The following is a 19,046-nucleotide window of genomic DNA, read 5'->3' as shown; positions in this document are numbered from 1 at the left end:
CGCTCAATTGAAATGAATGCCCTTTTGGTTGAATGCCCACAGCAGCTTCAAGAAATCATTCTCATCACACATTCTCGCGCGCTTCTCTCCGAGGCCAGTGTCATCGTCCAGGACCTGGCGCACCTTTTCACGGACTAGCTCCGCAACCTTGCCACGCTTCTTGCGCGAAGCTCCATTCTTGAGTGCTGCTTCGAGGCGGGCATTTGTGGTCTCCTTAAAGAAATCAGGAACATCGTCATCGTCCATATCCATGACCTCGTCGACCGGTTCCTCGGCAGCCTGTCCCTCCTCTTGCTCCTCGCCCATGTCCATCGCCATGGCATCATCATTGGCGACTTCAACCGGGCCATCCTCCACTGGGATGTCATTTTGCGCACACCATGTCCGATAGTTTGCCTCTAGCAATTCCATGATGCTTGACGTACCGATGAAACTAGACCGGAGAGTCTTGTTCTTCCGAACGAAAACAATTCGCAAAAGACCATCCCACTCTTCGTAGTTGATCTGTGGTCGTGGATTCTTAGGGACCATTCGAATAACGCTGGACTCGACTTGTGGCGGTGGCTTGAAGTTGTTCTTGCCAACCTTCATGATATGATCGATCTTGGCCCACATTTGCGCGTTGACTGAAAGTCGACTGTAAAGTTTGTCGCCGGGCTTGGCGAATAAACGCAGAGCGAATTCACGTTGGAACCTGTATGGGTAGTTCACATGTAAGCCCTCAATTACACAGACAACGTTTCTGAGTACGTCTAGCCTTGATGACGGATACTTACATGAGAATGCAGGAACGAGGCGCAGGAGATGTAGCTAGGAGTTTGAATGTGAGAGGAGAAGAGATCTTGACTCTGTTAGACACGGGAAGAACGTTCGTAAAAGATTTGGAGTTGTACATACCTGGTAGGGAGTATTACTGATGCAGACATCGAAGTATGGGAGCTCTGTCTTCATCACATCTCCAAGAATGACCTCTAGGCGCTTTTGGTATGGTGTGGACTGGAAGCGCTTGGTGACTTCTGCAGCCATACGAGGATCCAATTCCACGGCGATGCATTTCTTCGCCTTTTCCAAAATCTTGGCTGTCAAGTTACCTGTACCGGGGCCAATTTCAAGGACGACCTGTTGATTCACACCATTAGTGTTTGTCAAGTCAACTAATGTCTTTTGTAAGTCACTCACATCGCTTTGCTTGAGCTCGGCCTTTTCCACAATTGCAGCTAGATAGCACCATGTTAACTATAGAATACTCAGTGCAGTGAAAAGAAACCCGTACCAGCGATACCAGGGTTCTTCAGAACGTGCTGGCCAATATCAGTGTTCATCTTGAAGATGCTGTGAGCAGCTTTTGTCTTGGCAGCAGCATCTGACAGGCCCTGCGAAGCGGCGCTGTTGCGCTTCGGCTTGTTGACCTTTGGCATCTTGAAATAACGAGCCTCTGTAATTTGATAGATATAAGAAGAAACCAGAGAGAAAGCCTGCGGCAACAAAGTACATCGACTCCAATGTGGGAACTTTTTTTTGCGATAAGATTGTCGGTCCTGGAATTACTATCTTCCGGGCCCGCCGCCTTAGCCTTCTGCGCCGTCGACGTCGAGCTCTTCGAATTGTGTTGTGCCCAACATGGCGTCTGGAAGAAAGGATTTCCTGAGCCAGGCAGCGCCTGAGAACTATGTTGCTGGTCTAGGTCGTGGTGCGACAGGATTCACCACTCGCTCCGATCTTGGCCCGGCGCGCGAAGGACCTACGCCCGAACAGATCCAGGCTGCTCTGACCAAGAGAGCTCAGCTTCTGGGAGCTGCTGCACCCACTGCCTACGGCGCCACTACTCGAGAAAAAGGCGGGAAAGAGGAAGATCAGGAGGAGGAAGATGAGCGGTTCCAGGACCCCGAGAACGAGGCCGGGCTGTTCGCATACGGACAGTTCGACCAAGAAGACGATGAGGCAGACCGCATCTACCAGGAGGTAGACGAAAAGATGGATAAGCGTCGGAGAGCGCGCAGGTTAGTAATATCCCCTCCCATAACCCCTTCAAAACCATTTGTTTATCGGGTTAGCCCCGGTTGTTTGGACAGAGTACCGACATGAATCGTTCGCCACCTACAGGGAAGCTCGAGAAAAAGCCGAACAACAAGAATACGAACGCAACAATCCGAAGATTCAGCACCAATTTGCCGATCTGAAACGCACACTGGCCTCAGTATCTGAAGAAGACTGGGCCAACCTTCCGGAGGTTGGAGACTTGACGGGCAAGCATCGACGAGATAAACAGAATGCCCGACAGCGGCACTACGCCGTCCCGGATAGTGTCATTGCTGGCGCGAGAGACTCAGCGCAATACGGAACGACAATTGCCGAAGATGGTACGGAAACGAGTATCGGCGAAGGGGAAAGCGGAGACAGCGCCATGATGAACTTCGCAGACATCGGCGCGGCGCGTGATAAAGTGTTGAAGGTCCGACTTGACCAGGCTGCGCTGGGCTCATCCACCGAAACATCCGGAACCGCTACGAATGTCGACCCCAAGGGTTACCTCACCAGCTTGACACAATCAGAGGCTAAAGCCGGTGAAGTTGAGGTGGGCGATATCAAGCGAGTTCGTACTCTGTTAGAATCTGTCACCAAGACCAACCCTAAGCATGCTCCCGGTTGGATTGCGTTAGCCCGTCTGGAGGAGCTTGCCGGCCGGATTGTGGCTGCTAGGACACTCATCGCTAAGGGCTGTGAACTTTGCCCGAAAAGCGAAGATGCATGGCTAGAAAACATTCGACTCAATGAAGGTCACAATGCAAAGGTCATTGCAGCGAATGCTATCAAGAACAATGACCGTTCCACAAGACTCTGGACTGAGGCCATGAGATTAGAAACGGATACCCGTGCCAAGAAGAACGTTCTTCGACAAGCTATTCTACACATTCCCCAATCGGTGCAGATCTGGAAGGAAGCTGTCAATCTAGAAGATGATCCCGCCGATGCGCGCTTGCTGTTGGCCAAGGCCGTTGAAATCATTCCTCTGTCGGTCGAGTTGTGGCTTGCCCTTGCTCGCCTTGAGACACCAGAAAATGCACAGAAAGTTTTGAATGCTGCTCGCAAGGCTGTTCCTACCAGTTATGAAGTCTGGATTGCTGCAGCTCGACTCCAGGAACAGATGGGTACATTCGCGAAGGTCAATGTCATGAAGCGTGCTATTCAGTCTTTGGCTCGAGAGAATGCCATGCTGAAGAGAGAGGAATGGATCACAGAAGCCGAGAAATGTGAAGCCGAAGGCGCTGTTCTTACATGTGGTAGTATCATCCAAGAGACCCTCGGATGGGGCCTGGATGAGGATGATGATCGAAAAGATATCTGGATGGACGACGCCAAGGCCAGCATTGCCCGTGGTAACTACGAGACTGCCCGGGCAATTTACGCTTACGCCCTGCGAGTCTTTGTGAACCGCCGATCAATCTGGCTCGCGGCAGCGGACCTGGAGCGCAACCACGGCACCAAAGAAGCTCTCTGGCAGGTTCTGGAGAAGGCAGTCGAAGCGTGCCCCCAGAGCGAGGAACTCTGGCTCCTTCTCGCCAAGGAGAAGTGGCAGTCTGGCGACATTGACGATGCTCGCCGAGTCCTCGGCCGTGCTTTCAATCAAAACCCCAACAACGAAGATATCTGGCTGGCTGCTGTCAAGTTAGAAGCCGACGCCAAAAAGACCGATCAAGCCAGAGAGCTTCTGGCTACCGCCCGTCGCGAAGCCGGCACAGATCGCGTGTGGACCAAGAGCGTTGCTTTCGAGCGGCAGCTCGGCAACATCGACGATGCTCTGGACCTAGTAAACCAAGGCCTCCAACTCTTCCCGAAGGCCGACAAGCTCTGGATGATCAAGGGCCAAATCTACGAAGCGCAGAACAAGCTCCCGCAGGCGCGCGAAGCATATGGAACAGGCACCCGAGCCTGCCCCAAGTCTGTTGCGCTATGGCTACTTGCCTCGCGACTAGAAGAAAAAGCGGGCGCCGTCGTCCGGGCTCGATCCGTCCTCGATCGAGCGCGTTTGGCCGTTCCCAAGAATCCCGAGCTCTGGACCGAAAGCGTGCGCGTTGAACGTCGCGCCAACAACATCGCCCAGGCCAAGGTCATCATGGCGCGCGCGATCCAGGAAGTCCCAACATCGGGGCTTCTGTGGAGCGAAAGCATTTGGTACCTCGAGCCCCGTGCTCAGCGCAAGGCACGCAGTCTGGAGGCCATCAAGAAGGTCGAGAACGACCCAATTCTGTTCATTACTGTCGCGCGTATCTTCTGGGGCGAGCGTCGGTTGGAGAAGGCCATGACCTGGTTTGAGAAGGCGATCGTCTTGGATAGTGATTACGGTGATGGCTGGGCTTGGTATTACAAGTTCCTTATGCAGCATGGCACTGAGGTTTGTTATCCCCCTTCCGCTTTTTCATTCATTCTTTAGGCTCTCTGTTATTATTGGAATATCCAGCTGACATCTACGTTACAGGAAAAACGATCGGATGTCGTGTCGAAGTGCATCTCGATGGAACCCAAGCACGGTGAGGTCTGGCAGTCCATCGCGAAGGACCCAGTCAATGCCTACAAGACCACGGAGGAGATTTTGAAGCTCGTGGCAAGTACCATCAACTAGCTGGCATGTTCATTGGGGGTGTATTGTCTACAGGCGTTCGGGGGCAAATCGCCCATGGAATTCAATACTTGACAGGAATCTGTCTCTGTTAGATGTCTAAAAGTCCATGTCCTAATGTGTAACTATGCAATAACTCTCAAGATAACCAAGTAGCAAAATAGAATCCATGGGTATCGAGCAAGCTTGACCTCCTCTTGCCAACAGGGGTCATGGCCATCCGGCTTTTTAGGTCTCTTGCTTTCTCTTCATCCTCGAGATATCGACCGCTTCGCCTTGTCCCTTGAGAAGCGATACTGTACATGACCAAGATAGGAAGGTGAAACATAGGGGACAAGGCAGAGGCGGTTAAGACAATATCTTCAAACTCCAAATCCATATGCAAATCATGTGGTGTCACAAGTAGAGACAGGCCCCCCGGTAGTACCCAGACGCCGTGAGCCACCATCCAAACCGTGAGTAGAATAAAATAAAATAAAGAGCAGAAAAACCATGTAATGTGGCGTGTATGAAACGGGGGTAAAAAAAAAGTCAACGGGGGTATAAAATTCTCATGCGGCCATGGACAGACACTCATCGAGCAAAGAGCTCAACTGATTCCGATCACCAATTGTGCCACCTTCCCAGTCTAGGAGAGAACCGTCTTCGTCTTCGTCTTCGTCTTCGTCTTCGTCCAAGTCCATCTCGTCTTCGGGTTTGACATCATGATGCGGCTCACCAACGCCATTCTCCAGCCGTTCGTGTCTTTCGGTCTCGAGTTCGTCTTCGAGGTACCCGTTCATGATCTGGTCTACAATGAGTGGCATGTGACCGAGGACACCACCGCCCAACTCCAAAGTCAACCGTAGGTCTCTAACGCCCAATGGTTTTCGAATGCTGGCCTCTTTCGCTTCAACGGGGAGTAGGCCTGTGGCCGCATCCTTAGTGATTTCCCCACGTGTGTATGCGAGTTCTTCGACTTCCAGTTGGTGTCGGTACTGACGCATCATCATGTTATTGATTGTACCGGACGGGCCATTCGAACGGGTGCGCGAGAATACCGCGGACAAGACTTCCTTCACGAAAGTCTCCGTCGCAATTGCCATAAACTCAGCACATGGGAGCCCTGCACCGCTGGGTAGAGATTCTTCGTAGCATATGGGGACCATGCGGGCATGGATGGATTCGGCATCGGGGAATTCGCCTGTTTCGGCGGCCAGGGGCTGGGCATATCGTTTTCGGATTTCGAGTTCCCAGTCTGTAATTGAGGAGGACGGTTAGGCACTATTTCCTGACAGGGGACCACGGGAACGGAGAGGATATCTCGAGTTCGACGCGAAGGGAGTCGCCTTACTAGTTTTGTTCAGTCCACCTGCACTTGCGGGGACCTGGCTGGGTAATTTGAATTGCTTAGCTAGGTGGCTTTCTTCCAGCTCTGTGGGCACCGTCTCATTGGGATCTCGCTGGTAATCATTAGCTGTGGGTTTCTGGGATGAAGGTGTTCGTCATCGTTTGCGACTACGTACCTCTGGGATTCCCTTTATGCGCCGACGGTCCCTCGGAGGCAATTTCATAACCTCCGTCTTCAACCTTTGTTCCGCAGCATCTCCGGAGACGGGTTTCGACACGGTTGATGGTTTATCGTTTGCCGATACCCAGTTTGCGACGCCATGATCGGGGAGGTCTCGCGTGAGGTTTCCGATGAGCGCGCATACGAAATTGTTATGTAGATGTTCGTTTTTAGGATCGGCGCATAAGAAGTAGTCGACTCGTGATGAGTATTCGCTCTGGTTGTAATGTCCTATCCATCAGGCAAGAGGTCAGGAGGTGATCGAACCGAGGCCAATAGATAGGAAGGGGGAAACAGTCGGCGCGGAGCTCAAGCAATCGTTCTCCGATGAGCAATTCCATGCGCATCATGACATACCTAGTAAGAAAAGGGCTGTGGACTCTTTGTACTCAGCCCACTTGTCTCCGATGGCGGCCTTCAGGTCCGTGTAGGCAGGCTCCAGCTCTAGCCGCGGTACCGATATCAGAGCTCTGGAGGTTTTCGCGGATACTGAGCCGTTGGGCACGGCGCCCTTTGGATTTGAGACAGAGTCCCTCCGACTCAGAGCTGCCGGATCAATCTGCATGGTTGCTGGACTCGCGAGAGCGCGACGGTCGACGCCGAAGGGCAGGGAATATTGGCAACTACGCCTTCATCAAGGAGGATTCTAGGGCTCAAACTAGAAATAGAGGAAGAGAGACTGATTTCATAAGAGAACCTGATGAATTGAAGATGAGAATTGATGGATTGAAAGAGATGGCGATGGGTTTGGGTGGAAGGGGAGGTTCCGACTTGCGGTTCCCCGCCAGTCGCCATAAACGGATACATCGTGTGCCAAACTTAGCAGCGTTGCCTTTATGTCTACATATATTTCTCTACATTGAAATTTCAGGTGCTTTTCAAATTGATTCGCTAGAATTTTCAAGCTAGCTGCACTACGTCTTCACTTAATACCCCAAAGAGTTGACCAATCTCTGCAATGATCTCCGTAATCTCATTCGATAATTGGCCCGTCACCAAGACTAAAAGTACAATGCGTCAGCATATTGAATGGGATAGAACCAGAAACCAAGAAATACTCACTGTAGGCATAAAGCAAAGCACAATCCTCATCTGTAGTCTGTTGAGATGCTTCACGATCCAGGCGATAGCGATAGATGCGGGCAAGCAATCTGTCTCTGGCATGCTCAATGCTAGGGAGCACATCACTCAAAGGGTACTCGAGTTTCATTGACGAAGCAATCACTGGAATATAGTCAGCACTGAGTCAATTGCACGGTAGTTGCAGGTGGGCTGACCTGATAATAGATGGCTCACACGAGCAGATAACTGCTGCCGTTCTAATTTTGTGTATTGAAGAAGGCTGATTTCACCTTCGGTGGCCACATCATTCTTCATCAGCTCGATGTTCATAGTATGGAGAGAATTCACCATGCTGCGTGTACGGCGAACAATGTTGGCATAAGAGGCTTCGGGGAATGCACTCTTCAATTCAAATTCGGAGCCTGCTGCAGCCTGAAGAGACTCCAACCGAGACAAAAATCTCTCAATCTCGAGCTTCTCTCGAGGCGACATGTATAAAACAGACTTTTGACCTTTAGCCATGATGGATAAGGGATCGCGTTTCCAGACAAGGCTCAGGTGCAGCCAGAGAAGACTCAGACTATCCTTGAGCTTACGTCTTGCACTGATGGGCCAAATCATTCGAGTGATGATGATTCCCCAAATGCATCCAGACAACACAGCAACAACTCGATGGAGTGCAATTTCGGTCATGATTGGATTAGAGCCGCCTTCGTCTTCATCGAAATTCGCCCCCTTCTGAGAAAGGGAATAGCCGTATAGCACAGAGAGGTTGTAAGTGAGCATGATGAACCGGCCCATGGGACCATTCCCACGAACAATAGTGATGTATCCGGTCCAAAGCGCCATTATCCATCCCAAGAATGCAAGAGCAAATACATTTCCAGCGGTGATGTTCCATGCTAGGATAGCAGCGACTGCCCCCAGACAAGTACCGAGAAACCGGGCATACCCCGTCGTGTTCGAGGCCCCAATTGTCATTGAGCAAACCAGCATGTAGGACAACAGACCCCATTCTCCCCGCCAACGCCCATAGAACGGGCGGGTTGAAGGAAGAAAAGCGGGCAGGGCGTAAATTGCAGCTCCTGCCCCAACCTTGATCGCGTATTTCGTATCATCTCGTCGGAAAACCCCAAGGCATTTCCATAGACGGTAGCCGAGTTTTTGCTTTGTTGTTTCCTTTACTGAAGGGCCTTTTTGTGTCTGAATATTGTCAGGGAGTGCATTATGTGCAATCAAGCCGTCTGATGCATGCCTGGCATGCCCATGGAGGTTCCGCCCAGTAGCGGGTGGATTGGATCTGGAAGCTGCTTCTGTAGGAGATTAACTTGATATCCGCATATCAGCGACTGGTGTGTAGAAGTATACGTACCATCGTCAGAGGAAACTAATTTGGCGGCCTCTGTATTTCTTGACCACTGCCAGACTTTTAGCCACGACCAGGTTCGCCCATTAGGCCGCTCTTCGACTTCCAACTGCAGCTCATCTAAAATGGAAAGCATCTCTCGGAGCTGCTCTCCGAATTCGAGGAGGGAAAAACTGAAATGGCCACAGCTGGCTGAGACTTCTTCAAGATCGGCTTCAGCTTCGCGGGTCTTCAATTTCATGGTTTCCTGTTGTTGATACAAGGCCGCTAGTGTCTTCTCGCGCGATTCTTTGTAAAGATCAAGCGCCCGGTCAAGGCTGATTCGCAGGCGACCATTCACGGAGACTCTGTAATTCGGTGCAGGCCCAAATGGAATCTCCTTGAAGATCTCTTTCAATGTAAAGGCCAACGATCGCTGCTTCCAGTCAGTCTTGAATTGTATTAAACACTTATTGAGTTCCAACTTACCATTGCAGGGCCCAGATGAGAGATGAATATAGTGAAGACATCTGCTGGAAGAAGCGCGGGTCTGGGTGTTGATTCAGCACTTCCAAGATCGTCGGAACCACCTGGAGATACTTCTTCCTCTGGTCGCTCAACGATAGGCTCCAAAAATGACCCATCTGGGAACGACCAGGATCGCTCGAGCGGCGTGAAATAGTCCACATGAGTCGCGCTACCCTGCTGATCTTCCGTAGAGGCAGACTCACGGGCAATGGTCTCACGAATCAAACTGAACTGGAGAGAAGCTGCATTACGCAGCCCTCCCATGTTGTGGGTGATATCTTGCACCCAGCGGACGAGATTCTTTTCGAGCCTGTACTCTTTTTCGGTGCCTGCCACATAGTGCTCAAGTTTAGCTTCTCGAACGAGCCTGTCGAGCTGGCTATAGGCCTTGCGGTGCCTCGCCTCTGCGTCAACGAATTCGGCCGAGACAAGGACCTCTTCACTCCCGGTCAAGAAACTTTCTGTGATAAGTGCCATCATGAGAGCCAATGAATCAGTGACCGTGACGAGGTTCGCGCGAAGCTTCTTACGCGCTGATATGGGGAAGACGCAAAAGGATATAATAATGACGGCCACCACACCCATCACGACCATCTTCAAGACTTGAAAGGTTTTGGCAAGGGACAAGTCGCCGCTTTGCACAGCACCCTCCCTTAGTCAAGACGGTGATTGTTGACAGAGCAGTGAGCGAACAGGCAACGTTCACCAGAGGATCTCCCAGTCGTTGCTTGGTCCACCCGACAAAGCCAAGCCCACCGCCACAAAATACTATCAGAACCACCGCATGGCCAAGGGCGGGCAATTTCAATGTGTCCTGGAAAAACATCTCCACGAACATACTGGTAATGGTCAAGAAGGTAGAATAGCAGAACGCCAGGAACGCGCAGATCAAGGCCTTGAACATCGCTCCCTGAGATCTGGCAGGGTGGAAGTAGACCGTGACCGTAGCCACCATATGCTTCCCATCCTGGTGGCCCAGCAAGGCTGAGACCGCGGGGATAAAGGTTGCAAGAGATCCGACCGAGTACGCAAGGCTGTACTTCAAGACACCAATGCCCGGTTCCGACCTAATGAACTGATTTATCTGCGTCCATCTTTCATGAATACGGCGCGTGAGCACATCGAGGTAGCCCTCATAATGTTGGATTTCGTTTGTGAGGAGCCCGCGCCTTTCCTCATTTTCGTCGGAGACCGGCGTGGAATTTCGGAGGTTCACGAGGCCTTTCAGGCGCTGGCCTGTTTTGGGGAGAACAAATGTCGCCTGACGAAGCTTCACCGACGATTAGTATCTCTCGAGTCAGAAAATGCGAGCACATACCGTTGGGCGCGAGCGGCGGGAGCTGCTGGGAGTCGCGGACATCTTTCAGGTTTCACGTACTTCGCGTGGACTCAGGGCGTTGTACAAGCCGCATGGCACATTTTCAATGACTCGCCCTTTCTCCAGGCTTTATGAAGACGTCAGAGGGTTGTGCGGAGGTGCAGGGAGCTATGCAGGTTAATTCGTTGGCAGCGATTCGAAGGTAATTGCGGCCACTCCCGTTTGTCATTGCCACGCACCTCTTTGTTTTGCTTTTTGCTTTCAAAAGTGGTGCTACGACTCAGAGGACTTTGATATAAATAGATCTGATACGGAGTCCTGATTTCGAATCTGTCTGATCAACAAAGAAAGGGCTCGGTCTTTATAATTCCGTAGCAAAATTCAGCCACAACTACTTCACATTTATTTCAAGCCTTCCACTTTCCACACCTTCACCGCTGCATCGGCACCAGCTGAGATGATCTTCGAGCCTCCTGCAACCCATCCAACACCATGGACACCCTCCTTGTGAGCATTCTGCAGTTCAAGCCAGTCGCCTGGCTTAGCCAAGCTCCAAACAAAGATGTTTGTGTCCAGCGATCCACTCACAACGTGTGAGCCACCCTCGTTCCAGGCAAGTGATGTGATCCTTGCAGTATGCGCCGTCCAGCGGTCTGTCACCAGGCTGCCATCGGCAACCTTGAAAACCAGGACACGTCCCCGCAAGTCACCTACAGCCAAGTGGGAGGCGTCTGGGGAGAAGGCAAGAGCAGAGATTGGGTTGCGAGAGGCATTGATGTCTGCCCGGGGAGAAAGGCGTGAGCTGGAGATGGCGCAGATCTGAACAGATCCATTGTCGCCTCCAACGGCAGCTTGAGATCCGTGTGCGGCTACGGTTGTAGCCACAAAGTCTGTTTTGTATTCTCCGGTCTTCTTGCCATCCTGGAAAATCTCGACGGTTTCGGCTTCGCCGACAAGAACCGTCGAGTTACCAGCTGCAACGCCCTTCGGCTGTCCATTGAGTTTTGAAGCGCTGCCAGTGTATGTCTTAGCCGCGACATCGACAGAGCGGAGGGTGTCGTCCCAGCCGACACTATAAATTCTACCGCTTCCCTCTGGTGTAGTTGCAAGCCCGGCGACGTAACCGGGGTGGGCATCTCCTTCAATCTCCTCAGTCTTACCCGAAGCTACATCCCAATTGCAGACTCTTCCGTCAAAGCTGCCTGTCCACAAAGTTTCCTTGTTATCCACAGTGGTCTGTGCCAAGGAGGTGATGCTCTTCTGGTGGCCCGAGACAACCTGCCGGGGCTCGGGAGTGCCCTCGACCAGGTAGTTCAAGTCTCCGCTGAGAGACAAACTGATGAGCAAGTTATCGCTTCTTCCTGGGGGCCAGACCACGCCAACTTGGTGGTCGCGAACAGCCATAGCACCCTCCTCTCCCAAGGTCCAGCTCTGTGTTGCTTTGCCAGCTTCCACATCCCAGATCTTGACGGTCCGGTCTGCACTTGCAGTCACGAACTTTCGCGAGTCCTTGGCCCAGGACACACCAAAGATACTGCCTTTGTGTTCTCCCTCGCCAATCTGACCCTTGGTCTCACCAGTCTTGCCGTCGTAGAGCCAGATCTTCCGGTCTGCGCCAACACTGACCAAGTGCGAACCATCCGGGCTAAATCCAACTCCGTAAATGTAGTTTGAGTGCTTGTCGGCGATTCCGTTGTTGAACTTGAACGGCGCTCCGTGGTAGAAGACCGTCTTCCTGTCGTCACCAGCAGTGGCGGCACGCAGAGGCCGCTGCTGCCTAATTGACACCGTGTTGAGCTGTTGCGTATGGCCGTGGATCTCTCCAACGGTGTTTCCACTATCCCAGGTAATACAGTGTCCATATCGCTGCTTGCCATCGCCGACGGCAATAATGCGCTGGGAGTCACCGTCCCAAGCCAAATCGTTGATTCGACCATTAACAATGCTGTATTCACCCTTGGTGATTCCTTCGCCGACACAATCCCACACTCTCACGATTCCAGCAGCATCACCACTTGCAACGTAGAATCCGGAGGGGGCGAAGCGTGCGACAGTTGTGGGCGCCTTGTGTTCAGTGTATTGTCTAGCGACTGCGGGGTCGTCGATTGAACGCAGGAAGATGGATTTGTTGGACTATAATGGCTTGCGTCAGAACAAGGCAATGTTATTGTAGAGATTCTTGCAATAACATACTGCATAGGCCAATCGCTCGCCTTTAGCATCAGAAGAAAGCTGGGTGGGCTGGCCGCGGGTGGTGGAGGGGCTAGCAGCCCAAATGGATTCTTTGGGTATGTCAGGCTAATAGAATACGATATGAGGACGTCGGGTGCTCACCATTCGTAAGTGACATTGCTAAGGTCTGCACACTTAAGCAGAAGAGTTGGGGGAAGAGGGAAGTCCACTGGTCCACTGTTTATCGACTGACGTACCCGGGCCACATAGCGGGGAACACAGCCACGTCTTGTCTACATAAAAACAAGCATTGAGAATATGCAGGGAAGAGGAATATCAGTGTCAAAACACATAAAACACATATATAATATACCTGGTAGCTTAAAATATTTCCGCACAAAGGAAGGTGAAAGTCATAGCTCCCAATAAAATCAATGCATAGCGCTAAGAGTAATAATACACGAAGTCGTGCCCCTTCCACAAGGCACCGGCCTGTACTTGTACAGGGAAATCTCCCAAAATCTGTTTAAGATCCCAAAAACAATGACTCCAAAGTAGTATGTTCAGCTTAGAAACCTCCAGGACCCTCCATACGTGCCCGCATTTCGGATGCGAGAATTTCGGGGTGCCGGTGAACACTAGGCATAAGACCCATGCCGATGGCTCTCCGGAGTGCTTTAGCAATTTTGCGTTGGTTGACAGGTCGAAGACCGGTGACAGATCGGGGTTTGATACGGCCCATGCTGGTCATATATTCGGACATGACAGAGAAGTTCTGTAACAACAAAAGAGCGAACAGTTAGTGGCTGTCCATCATGGTGTATATACTCCATACAAACAATGGATCCATCGGCTCGAGGACTCCGTACCTTGTACAAATCCATAGGATTCAGGTTCAATGCATCGAAAGCATCTGTCTGAGGGTTCTGGCGCTTTCCCCATTTCTTCATCTCGGCCGGGCTTAGATCGTGAGGGGAGTAGATGTCTCCAGCCTTGAAGTCACGGGTCTGGTATTTCTCAAGGGCTCGGCTTTCGCCTTGCGCCTTCTGGTCCTCGAGGAACTTGAGGCGACTCGGTAAACGGCGTCTTTGGACAACTTGGGAGGCTATCGCAACACGTTAGTCGCTGATTGCACTCAAATAAATGTATTCCCATATCATATATCGGGACAACAAATAAATCATCTGGGTGTATTGGGTCCATCACATACTCTGTGAGCTTGTGCCGCGCTGGGAAGTGAAAGCGCTCATGGCAGCGGTTGAGCTCCAGCGACAGAGCGACAGGCCAACATTGGCTGTGGTTGCGGCATTGCGCAGCAATGACGGCGAGGAAAAGAGGTTCAAAGACATCTTGACCCGTCAATCCCCGAGTAGTTTGTAGACGTTGAAGACGGTGATAGGGAGACCGGGCAACGCGGAGATGAGATCTTTTTTCGCCAAGACTTCTTCCGCCTCCAGATCTCTCCGCGTCGCGAACCCCCATTTTTCATGATTCCATGCAGATTGCAAGTCAACCTGGAACTACACGCTTTAATCCAATTTCTCATTTCCTCATCTGGGCTTATAAGCTCCGCCCATACTATTCATAATGCAGTCCCATCTCACTAGACGGGTCTTCCGGGCAATCATCAACAATGAACCACTTCGGTTCTCCCAATGCCACCGAAATCGCCTATTGCACACAATCACGCCTGCCCGAGTACGACCTGCGATGCCCAGCCTCCATTATACATCGCGACGCAACATCTTTGTCTTCAGCTCTGACCCCGAACGGTCACAATCTACTTTGCCCTCTGAAAAGGGCCTGAAACCAATGGCTGACTTGATGAGGGCACTCAAAGATAGAAGCAGAACTCCTCCGAGTGATATTCTCGCAAAGGCATTCCAAACCTTTTTCACAATGCGGCTTGAAACACCAATGCTCATCAGTCACTTTCAAGCCCGCGCGCTGATCGTCACCTTCAAACATCTGAGGGCCCAGCAGGCCGAAATGGAAGAAGAAGACTGGCAGAATGTTTTTTCGACTGAGAGCCTTGAAAAAGTGTTGGACGTACTCTCCGAATGTGATTGTGCTCCACAGGCTCGCGAGGTTGTCATGAACCTTGCGCGATACGCATATCAAGAATTAAACCTCGATCATGGATTTGGTCCGGGGAAGATCAGCCGGCCAGCCCTTGCTCTCTATATCAATATCTTGGCTATGGATGGAAATCCCGAGGATGCTAGACATACCTTATTGAAGTTTTGGGGTCAAATGAGCAAGGCTGTGCCGTCGCCCTGGCTCACAATTTTGAAAGGATTTGCCATGAAGGACGATCTCCGACAGGTGCGGAAGATTGTTGATGAGTGGGGAAACCATGGCAACAAGTTTGACCAGGCCACCCATGGAGAGATAGTTAGGTTCCTCGTCGACCACGGTCAGTGGAAAGCGGCCCAAACTGTCTACGACTCTCCAATCGCCGGTGGCTCAGAACCCTCTATGGCTGCGAGAGAGGCTCTCATTAAATATTATCTCTTGAAGTCGCGTGCAGAATCAGCGGAGGAGATCTTCAAGTCTCTTCCCAATGAGCCCAACGAAGACACCGCTGGCATCATTTTGCTCTGGGAAGCAGCAAAGGGGAGCAATGCTTCTACTCTTGCGCAAAAGGTCGATGCATGGACTGCGAAAAACCCCCAGCTCAAGGGCTCCATCAACATTGACATTGTTAATAACCTTATCCAGTATGCAAACGCGGCGCAGAACCCGCAGTTGGCTTCGGATTTCATGACGCTCCCAGGCCAGTGGGGTCTTGTCCCAGATAGCCAAACTCATGTCTTAGAATTAGAGTCCCGCGTCCAGGCCGGCGACGTCGGCGAGACGTTGAAGATCCTCGAAGAAAAGGTTGACCCGACGTACCTCACGAGTCACAACCTGCCCATTGCAAACAAGCTCATCGCGATGCTCTGTCGATCCGAGGAAAAGGACGTCTTGTTCGACCAAATCTCCTCCCTCCTAGACCCACTTTTCCAAGAGAATGTGTACCTAGAGCCTGCGACCATTGCCGCATTGACACACATGCTCCTTTACCGCCACGACCTCGATGCTGTTTCAGAGTTGCTACGTCCACGACTAGGTAGCTACAGCGACGAACAGAAGATGCCGATACGTGACGCTCTCGCGGAGTACATCATGGACAAAAGCCAGTCTGATACAGACGTGTGGAATGCATATGAGCTTCTGAAGATTGCATTCCCGGAAACGTGGGTCCCAGTTCGCACCAAGATCATGACCTCCTTCTTCAACCGGAAGCGCAGTGATCTCGCCGTCTTGGTATTTGGACATATGCGCCAAGCCGACGAAACCGGTCGGCGCCCTAGGCCAGACACTTACGCCCGCTGTTTCCAGGGCCTGGCTCGCACGGCAGATGCAACCAATCTGGAGCTTGTACACAATATGCTGAAGCTGGATCTTGAAGTGGATCTCAACACGAGAATCCTAAACGGTCTGATGATGGCGTATGCGGCGTGCGAGATGCCAGAAAAGAGCATGGAAATTTTCCGACAAATTCTCAAGTCGGAGGAAGGCCCTTGTCACAAGACTGTCACGATTTTCTTCAAGGTCTGCCAGAAGCATCACAACGGTGTCCAGGAGGCCATCAAGATGATGACTAAGGTGAAGAAGCTGGAGATCACGGCGAATCGCCCGCTCTATTCGGCATATATGGAGGCCTTAGCGGCGCAATGCGAGTTTGATCTGGCCGTTGAGGCTATCGACAATATGGAAGCTGAGATTGGGATTCCTCCTACTAGCAACACGTGAGTACATTCCTCTGATCCCTGTGCTATAATTGCTAATATAGATCCTAGCATTGGGCTGTTCTACAACGCTATCCCGTACCAATATTGGAAAGATGAGGTGGAGAAATGGGCCAGTCAGAAGTATCCCGAGCATTGGGAACATCTGATGACGATAAACCGCACTGACCAAGAGCAAGGGTTGGAGTTTGACGGCATCTCAAATGAGGTGTCGGTGTAATAATCTCTGTATCAAAGTAGCAAGCCAATGTATCATAATTCCCATAAAGGGGGCACCGAGAATCCATTCCCCTACTGGTAGTTTCTGTAGGTAATAAGCATGTTCGCCGCGGATATACGGGCGTGTTGGTTATAGCATTGAGGTAAGACAGACTTTCTGGAATTCGGCCCGGGCTATCGTAAAACTAGACTCAGTATAGAGAGCGCTTGAGAGAAGAAACTGAAAAAGAGGAATCCAAGAAAACGAGAGACAAAAATCGATCATTCTGTTCCTCACCATAGCTCCGTCAATAATTTGAACGCGGCTGCTTTGCCTACCGACTATCCTTCAGTAAACTGCGAAAACACATCCGCAGTCGCAGTGGCATATTCTCTCTCAATGGTAGCCCGAATGACCTCGTTGCGGACTTCAGGTCGACAAGGATAATCTTTGGCACAGTAAAGGAAGCCGTTATGGTACCCAGTCACCGGATCACTATCCATGGTGCCCTCTCCCGGCTGGAAATCAAACGCCCACAGCAATTTAGCAATGGCTAGGAACATGTTGCGTTCGGCCAGGTGGATGCCAGGGCAGATCCGGCGCCCAACCCCGTAGCCGTAGTGGTCGCGACGCTCCCATGTACCCGGGACATAGTCGGGAGCTAATTGAGGATGGTTGGCAAAACGCTCGGGGATGAAAGCGGCTGGGTCATCGGTTTGGGAAGGATCCATGTGCATCCCCCAGGTGTTGATCACGACTCTCGTGTCTTTGGGGAGGAATTTACCATCGACCCAGTCGTCTGTAAGGATTGGTATGGTTAGAAGACACTCGTAACTTGGAAGAAGGGACGGCAAATAACATAAATGGAAAGCCAGAAGAAACAGATGGCCTTACCCTCTCCTAGTGCATGGGGAAAACATAGTGGAAGTATAGGCCTCCACCGGTGGCCTTCCTTGACGATCATGTTGATATAAGGAAGTCGCTCAAAGTCCTCCCATACAGGCGACCGGTTGTGGCCGACCACGGCATCAATCTCAGCATGTGATTTTCGCTGGACATCGGGGTTTTGGACCAACGCTTGCACAATAGCCAGAGTGAGACTGGAGGTAGTGTCCGAGCCGCCTTCCATCAGAACACCGCCGATAAAGGCCAACTGGTGCCCTGAGAGATTATGTTTCTCCTGGCTATCGAGGACCTTGTCCATAAAGGTGCCCTTATTGTTGCCATCTTCCCGTCGCCTAATGACCTTTTTCAGGATGTCGACGTAGAGAGTCTCCATCTGCACACCGATGGCCTTCGCCCGGGTGATATAGTTATTGAATAGCCACTGTGGCAGCAGTTTCAACCAGGGAAACATATCTACTGGTGGCGTTGCACCGGTTTCCATAATTTCCGACCATTCCTCCATGAGTTTGTAAAGCCGTCGCATGTTTGATCCCTTACGATTGGCTGTGCGGATTCCGAAAACTATGACAAGACTTTAGGGGAGTTCCAGCAGCGAATCCATTATGGAAGACTTACCGATCGAGTTGGTGATACTGTTACTATACCGCTTGGGATGGGCCATATGGTGTTCCGGGTCGACCATATAGTCTCGAACCAGCTGTATGGCTTCGGCGTTGACGATCTGGGTGTGATGGGTTTCCACCATCGTCTCCATCAGGTGTTGGTGAACCAGTCGTCGAAAGGTGCGCCACTGGTCGCCATAATGCATGACCAGCAGATGATTTCCCTTGGTGATGAGATCGTGCGAGACAAAGGAATGGGGCCGATGGCTGTAGATGCCACTCTTGCGATCGAGGACTTCTTTCACCAGTCGGCGATCGGTGATGACGGCCATGTTGCCATTTCCGATCTTGAGCATATACAGCCCGCCATATTGGGCGGCCCATTCGGTGAATCTGAAGACCGCAAGACATTGGCGGTGAGAATTCCTTGCGTGTTTCAAAGGATAATGGGGAGGTTATCGAACATACTTGATATGGGTGTACTTCTTGGTGATCTGGTGGATATTTCCAATGAAGGGTAGGGTAGGTGGACCTATATCAGATGAGAAACCCCTCTCTCAGCCAACTTTGGAGACGATAACTCACCATTAGGCATGGTACTGATCCGATGGCCATATGTGAAGGCATATTGTACGAGCACGATAGCCGGCAACAAAACCAGGAGTAGCAGCAATAATGGTTCCATAGTTGATAGGAACTATTGATACTGAAACAGTTCCACAGGGCTTTATTTCTTCAGCATCGAGATGACAGGTGGGTATGCTGACTTATAGATCGACAAACGCGGGGGTGATGAAGGTGCATCATGCACGGGATTAGTTGCCACCGACAAAGAAACCCAAATTACCAAAGGAGTGTGCTGGCTAAGATTCCCCTTGGAGAAACACTCTCTTCCTGTGGAGTTGAGCGTCGCGTTATGGAGTCAGCTGACCATAAAAGCGAAAAAGATACGA

At 51.3% G+C, this 19,046-nt stretch overlaps 8 protein-coding genes across 8 annotated transcripts; 2 read left to right on the top strand and 6 right to left on the bottom strand.

The window, feature by feature from the left end:
- Window positions 1-3: 3 nt before the first annotated feature.
- On the bottom strand, window positions 4-1,418 carry N7489_011154 (dimethyladenosine transferase; the record flags this gene model as incomplete). Its single annotated transcript, XM_056716903.1, has 5 exons — window positions 4-694; window positions 777-841; window positions 898-1,119; window positions 1,180-1,217; window positions 1,274-1,418. 5 exons carry the CDS (start codon window positions 1,416-1,418, stop codon window positions 4-6), a joined length of 1,161 nt encoding a protein of 386 aa, XP_056564525.1.
- Window positions 1,419-1,620: 202 nt separating this feature from the next.
- On the top strand, window positions 1,621-4,621 carry N7489_011153 (U4/U6-U5 snRNP complex subunit PRP6; the record flags this gene model as incomplete). Its single annotated transcript, XM_056716902.1, has 3 exons — window positions 1,621-2,000; window positions 2,104-4,393; window positions 4,478-4,621. The coding sequence occupies 3 exons, from the start codon at window positions 1,621-1,623 to the stop codon at window positions 4,619-4,621; spliced, it is 2,814 nt and encodes a 937-aa protein (XP_056564524.1).
- A 548-nt stretch (window positions 4,622-5,169) lies between these two features.
- N7489_011152 (TADA1 family protein) lies at window positions 5,170-6,732 on the bottom strand (the record flags this gene model as incomplete). Its single annotated transcript, XM_056716901.1, has 4 exons — window positions 5,170-5,855; window positions 5,952-6,060; window positions 6,124-6,398; window positions 6,525-6,732. The coding sequence occupies 4 exons, from the start codon at window positions 6,730-6,732 to the stop codon at window positions 5,170-5,172; spliced, it is 1,278 nt and encodes a 425-aa protein (XP_056564523.1).
- Window positions 6,733-7,067: 335 nt separating this feature from the next.
- N7489_011151 (FUSC family protein) lies at window positions 7,068-10,462 on the bottom strand (the record flags this gene model as incomplete). Its single annotated transcript, XM_056716900.1, has 7 exons — window positions 7,068-7,168; window positions 7,230-7,391; window positions 7,445-8,542; window positions 8,602-9,010; window positions 9,064-9,750; window positions 9,809-10,372; window positions 10,421-10,462. 7 exons carry the CDS (start codon window positions 10,460-10,462, stop codon window positions 7,068-7,070), a joined length of 3,063 nt encoding a protein of 1,020 aa, XP_056564522.1.
- A 360-nt stretch (window positions 10,463-10,822) lies between these two features.
- Window positions 10,823-12,770, bottom strand: N7489_011150 (WD40 repeat domain-containing protein; the record flags this gene model as incomplete). Its single annotated transcript, XM_056716899.1, has 3 exons — window positions 10,823-12,553; window positions 12,614-12,702; window positions 12,755-12,770. The coding sequence occupies 3 exons, from the start codon at window positions 12,768-12,770 to the stop codon at window positions 10,823-10,825; spliced, it is 1,836 nt and encodes a 611-aa protein (XP_056564521.1).
- Window positions 12,771-13,160: 390 nt separating this feature from the next.
- N7489_011149 (mitochondrial 37S ribosomal protein bS18m) lies at window positions 13,161-13,941 on the bottom strand (the record flags this gene model as incomplete). The annotated part of the gene is made up of 3 exons (XM_056716898.1): window positions 13,161-13,367; window positions 13,462-13,697; window positions 13,803-13,941. 3 exons carry the CDS (start codon window positions 13,939-13,941, stop codon window positions 13,161-13,163), a joined length of 582 nt encoding a protein of 193 aa, XP_056564520.1.
- A 238-nt stretch (window positions 13,942-14,179) lies between these two features.
- Window positions 14,180-16,606, top strand: N7489_011148 (uncharacterized protein; the record flags this gene model as incomplete). The annotated part of the gene is made up of 2 exons (XM_056716897.1): window positions 14,180-16,386; window positions 16,438-16,606. 2 exons carry the CDS (start codon window positions 14,180-14,182, stop codon window positions 16,604-16,606), a joined length of 2,376 nt encoding a protein of 791 aa, XP_056564519.1.
- Window positions 16,607-16,926: 320 nt separating this feature from the next.
- N7489_011147 (cytochrome P450) lies at window positions 16,927-18,778 on the bottom strand (the record flags this gene model as incomplete). Its single annotated transcript, XM_056716896.1, has 5 exons — window positions 16,927-17,384; window positions 17,480-18,052; window positions 18,107-18,486; window positions 18,562-18,625; window positions 18,679-18,778. The coding sequence occupies 5 exons, from the start codon at window positions 18,776-18,778 to the stop codon at window positions 16,927-16,929; spliced, it is 1,575 nt and encodes a 524-aa protein (XP_056564518.1).
- Window positions 18,779-19,046: the final 268 nt, after the last annotated feature.

The sequence above is a fragment of the Penicillium chrysogenum genome (genome assembly GCF_028827035.1).
Source record: "Penicillium chrysogenum strain IBT 35668 chromosome Unknown utg000005l_segment0_segment0, whole genome shotgun sequence".
NCBI classification, from domain to species: Eukaryota; Fungi; Ascomycota; class Eurotiomycetes; order Eurotiales; family Aspergillaceae; genus Penicillium; species Penicillium chrysogenum.
The sequence above is the reverse complement of the archived record's forward strand: the minus strand, read 5'-3'. Positions and strand labels throughout refer to the sequence as shown.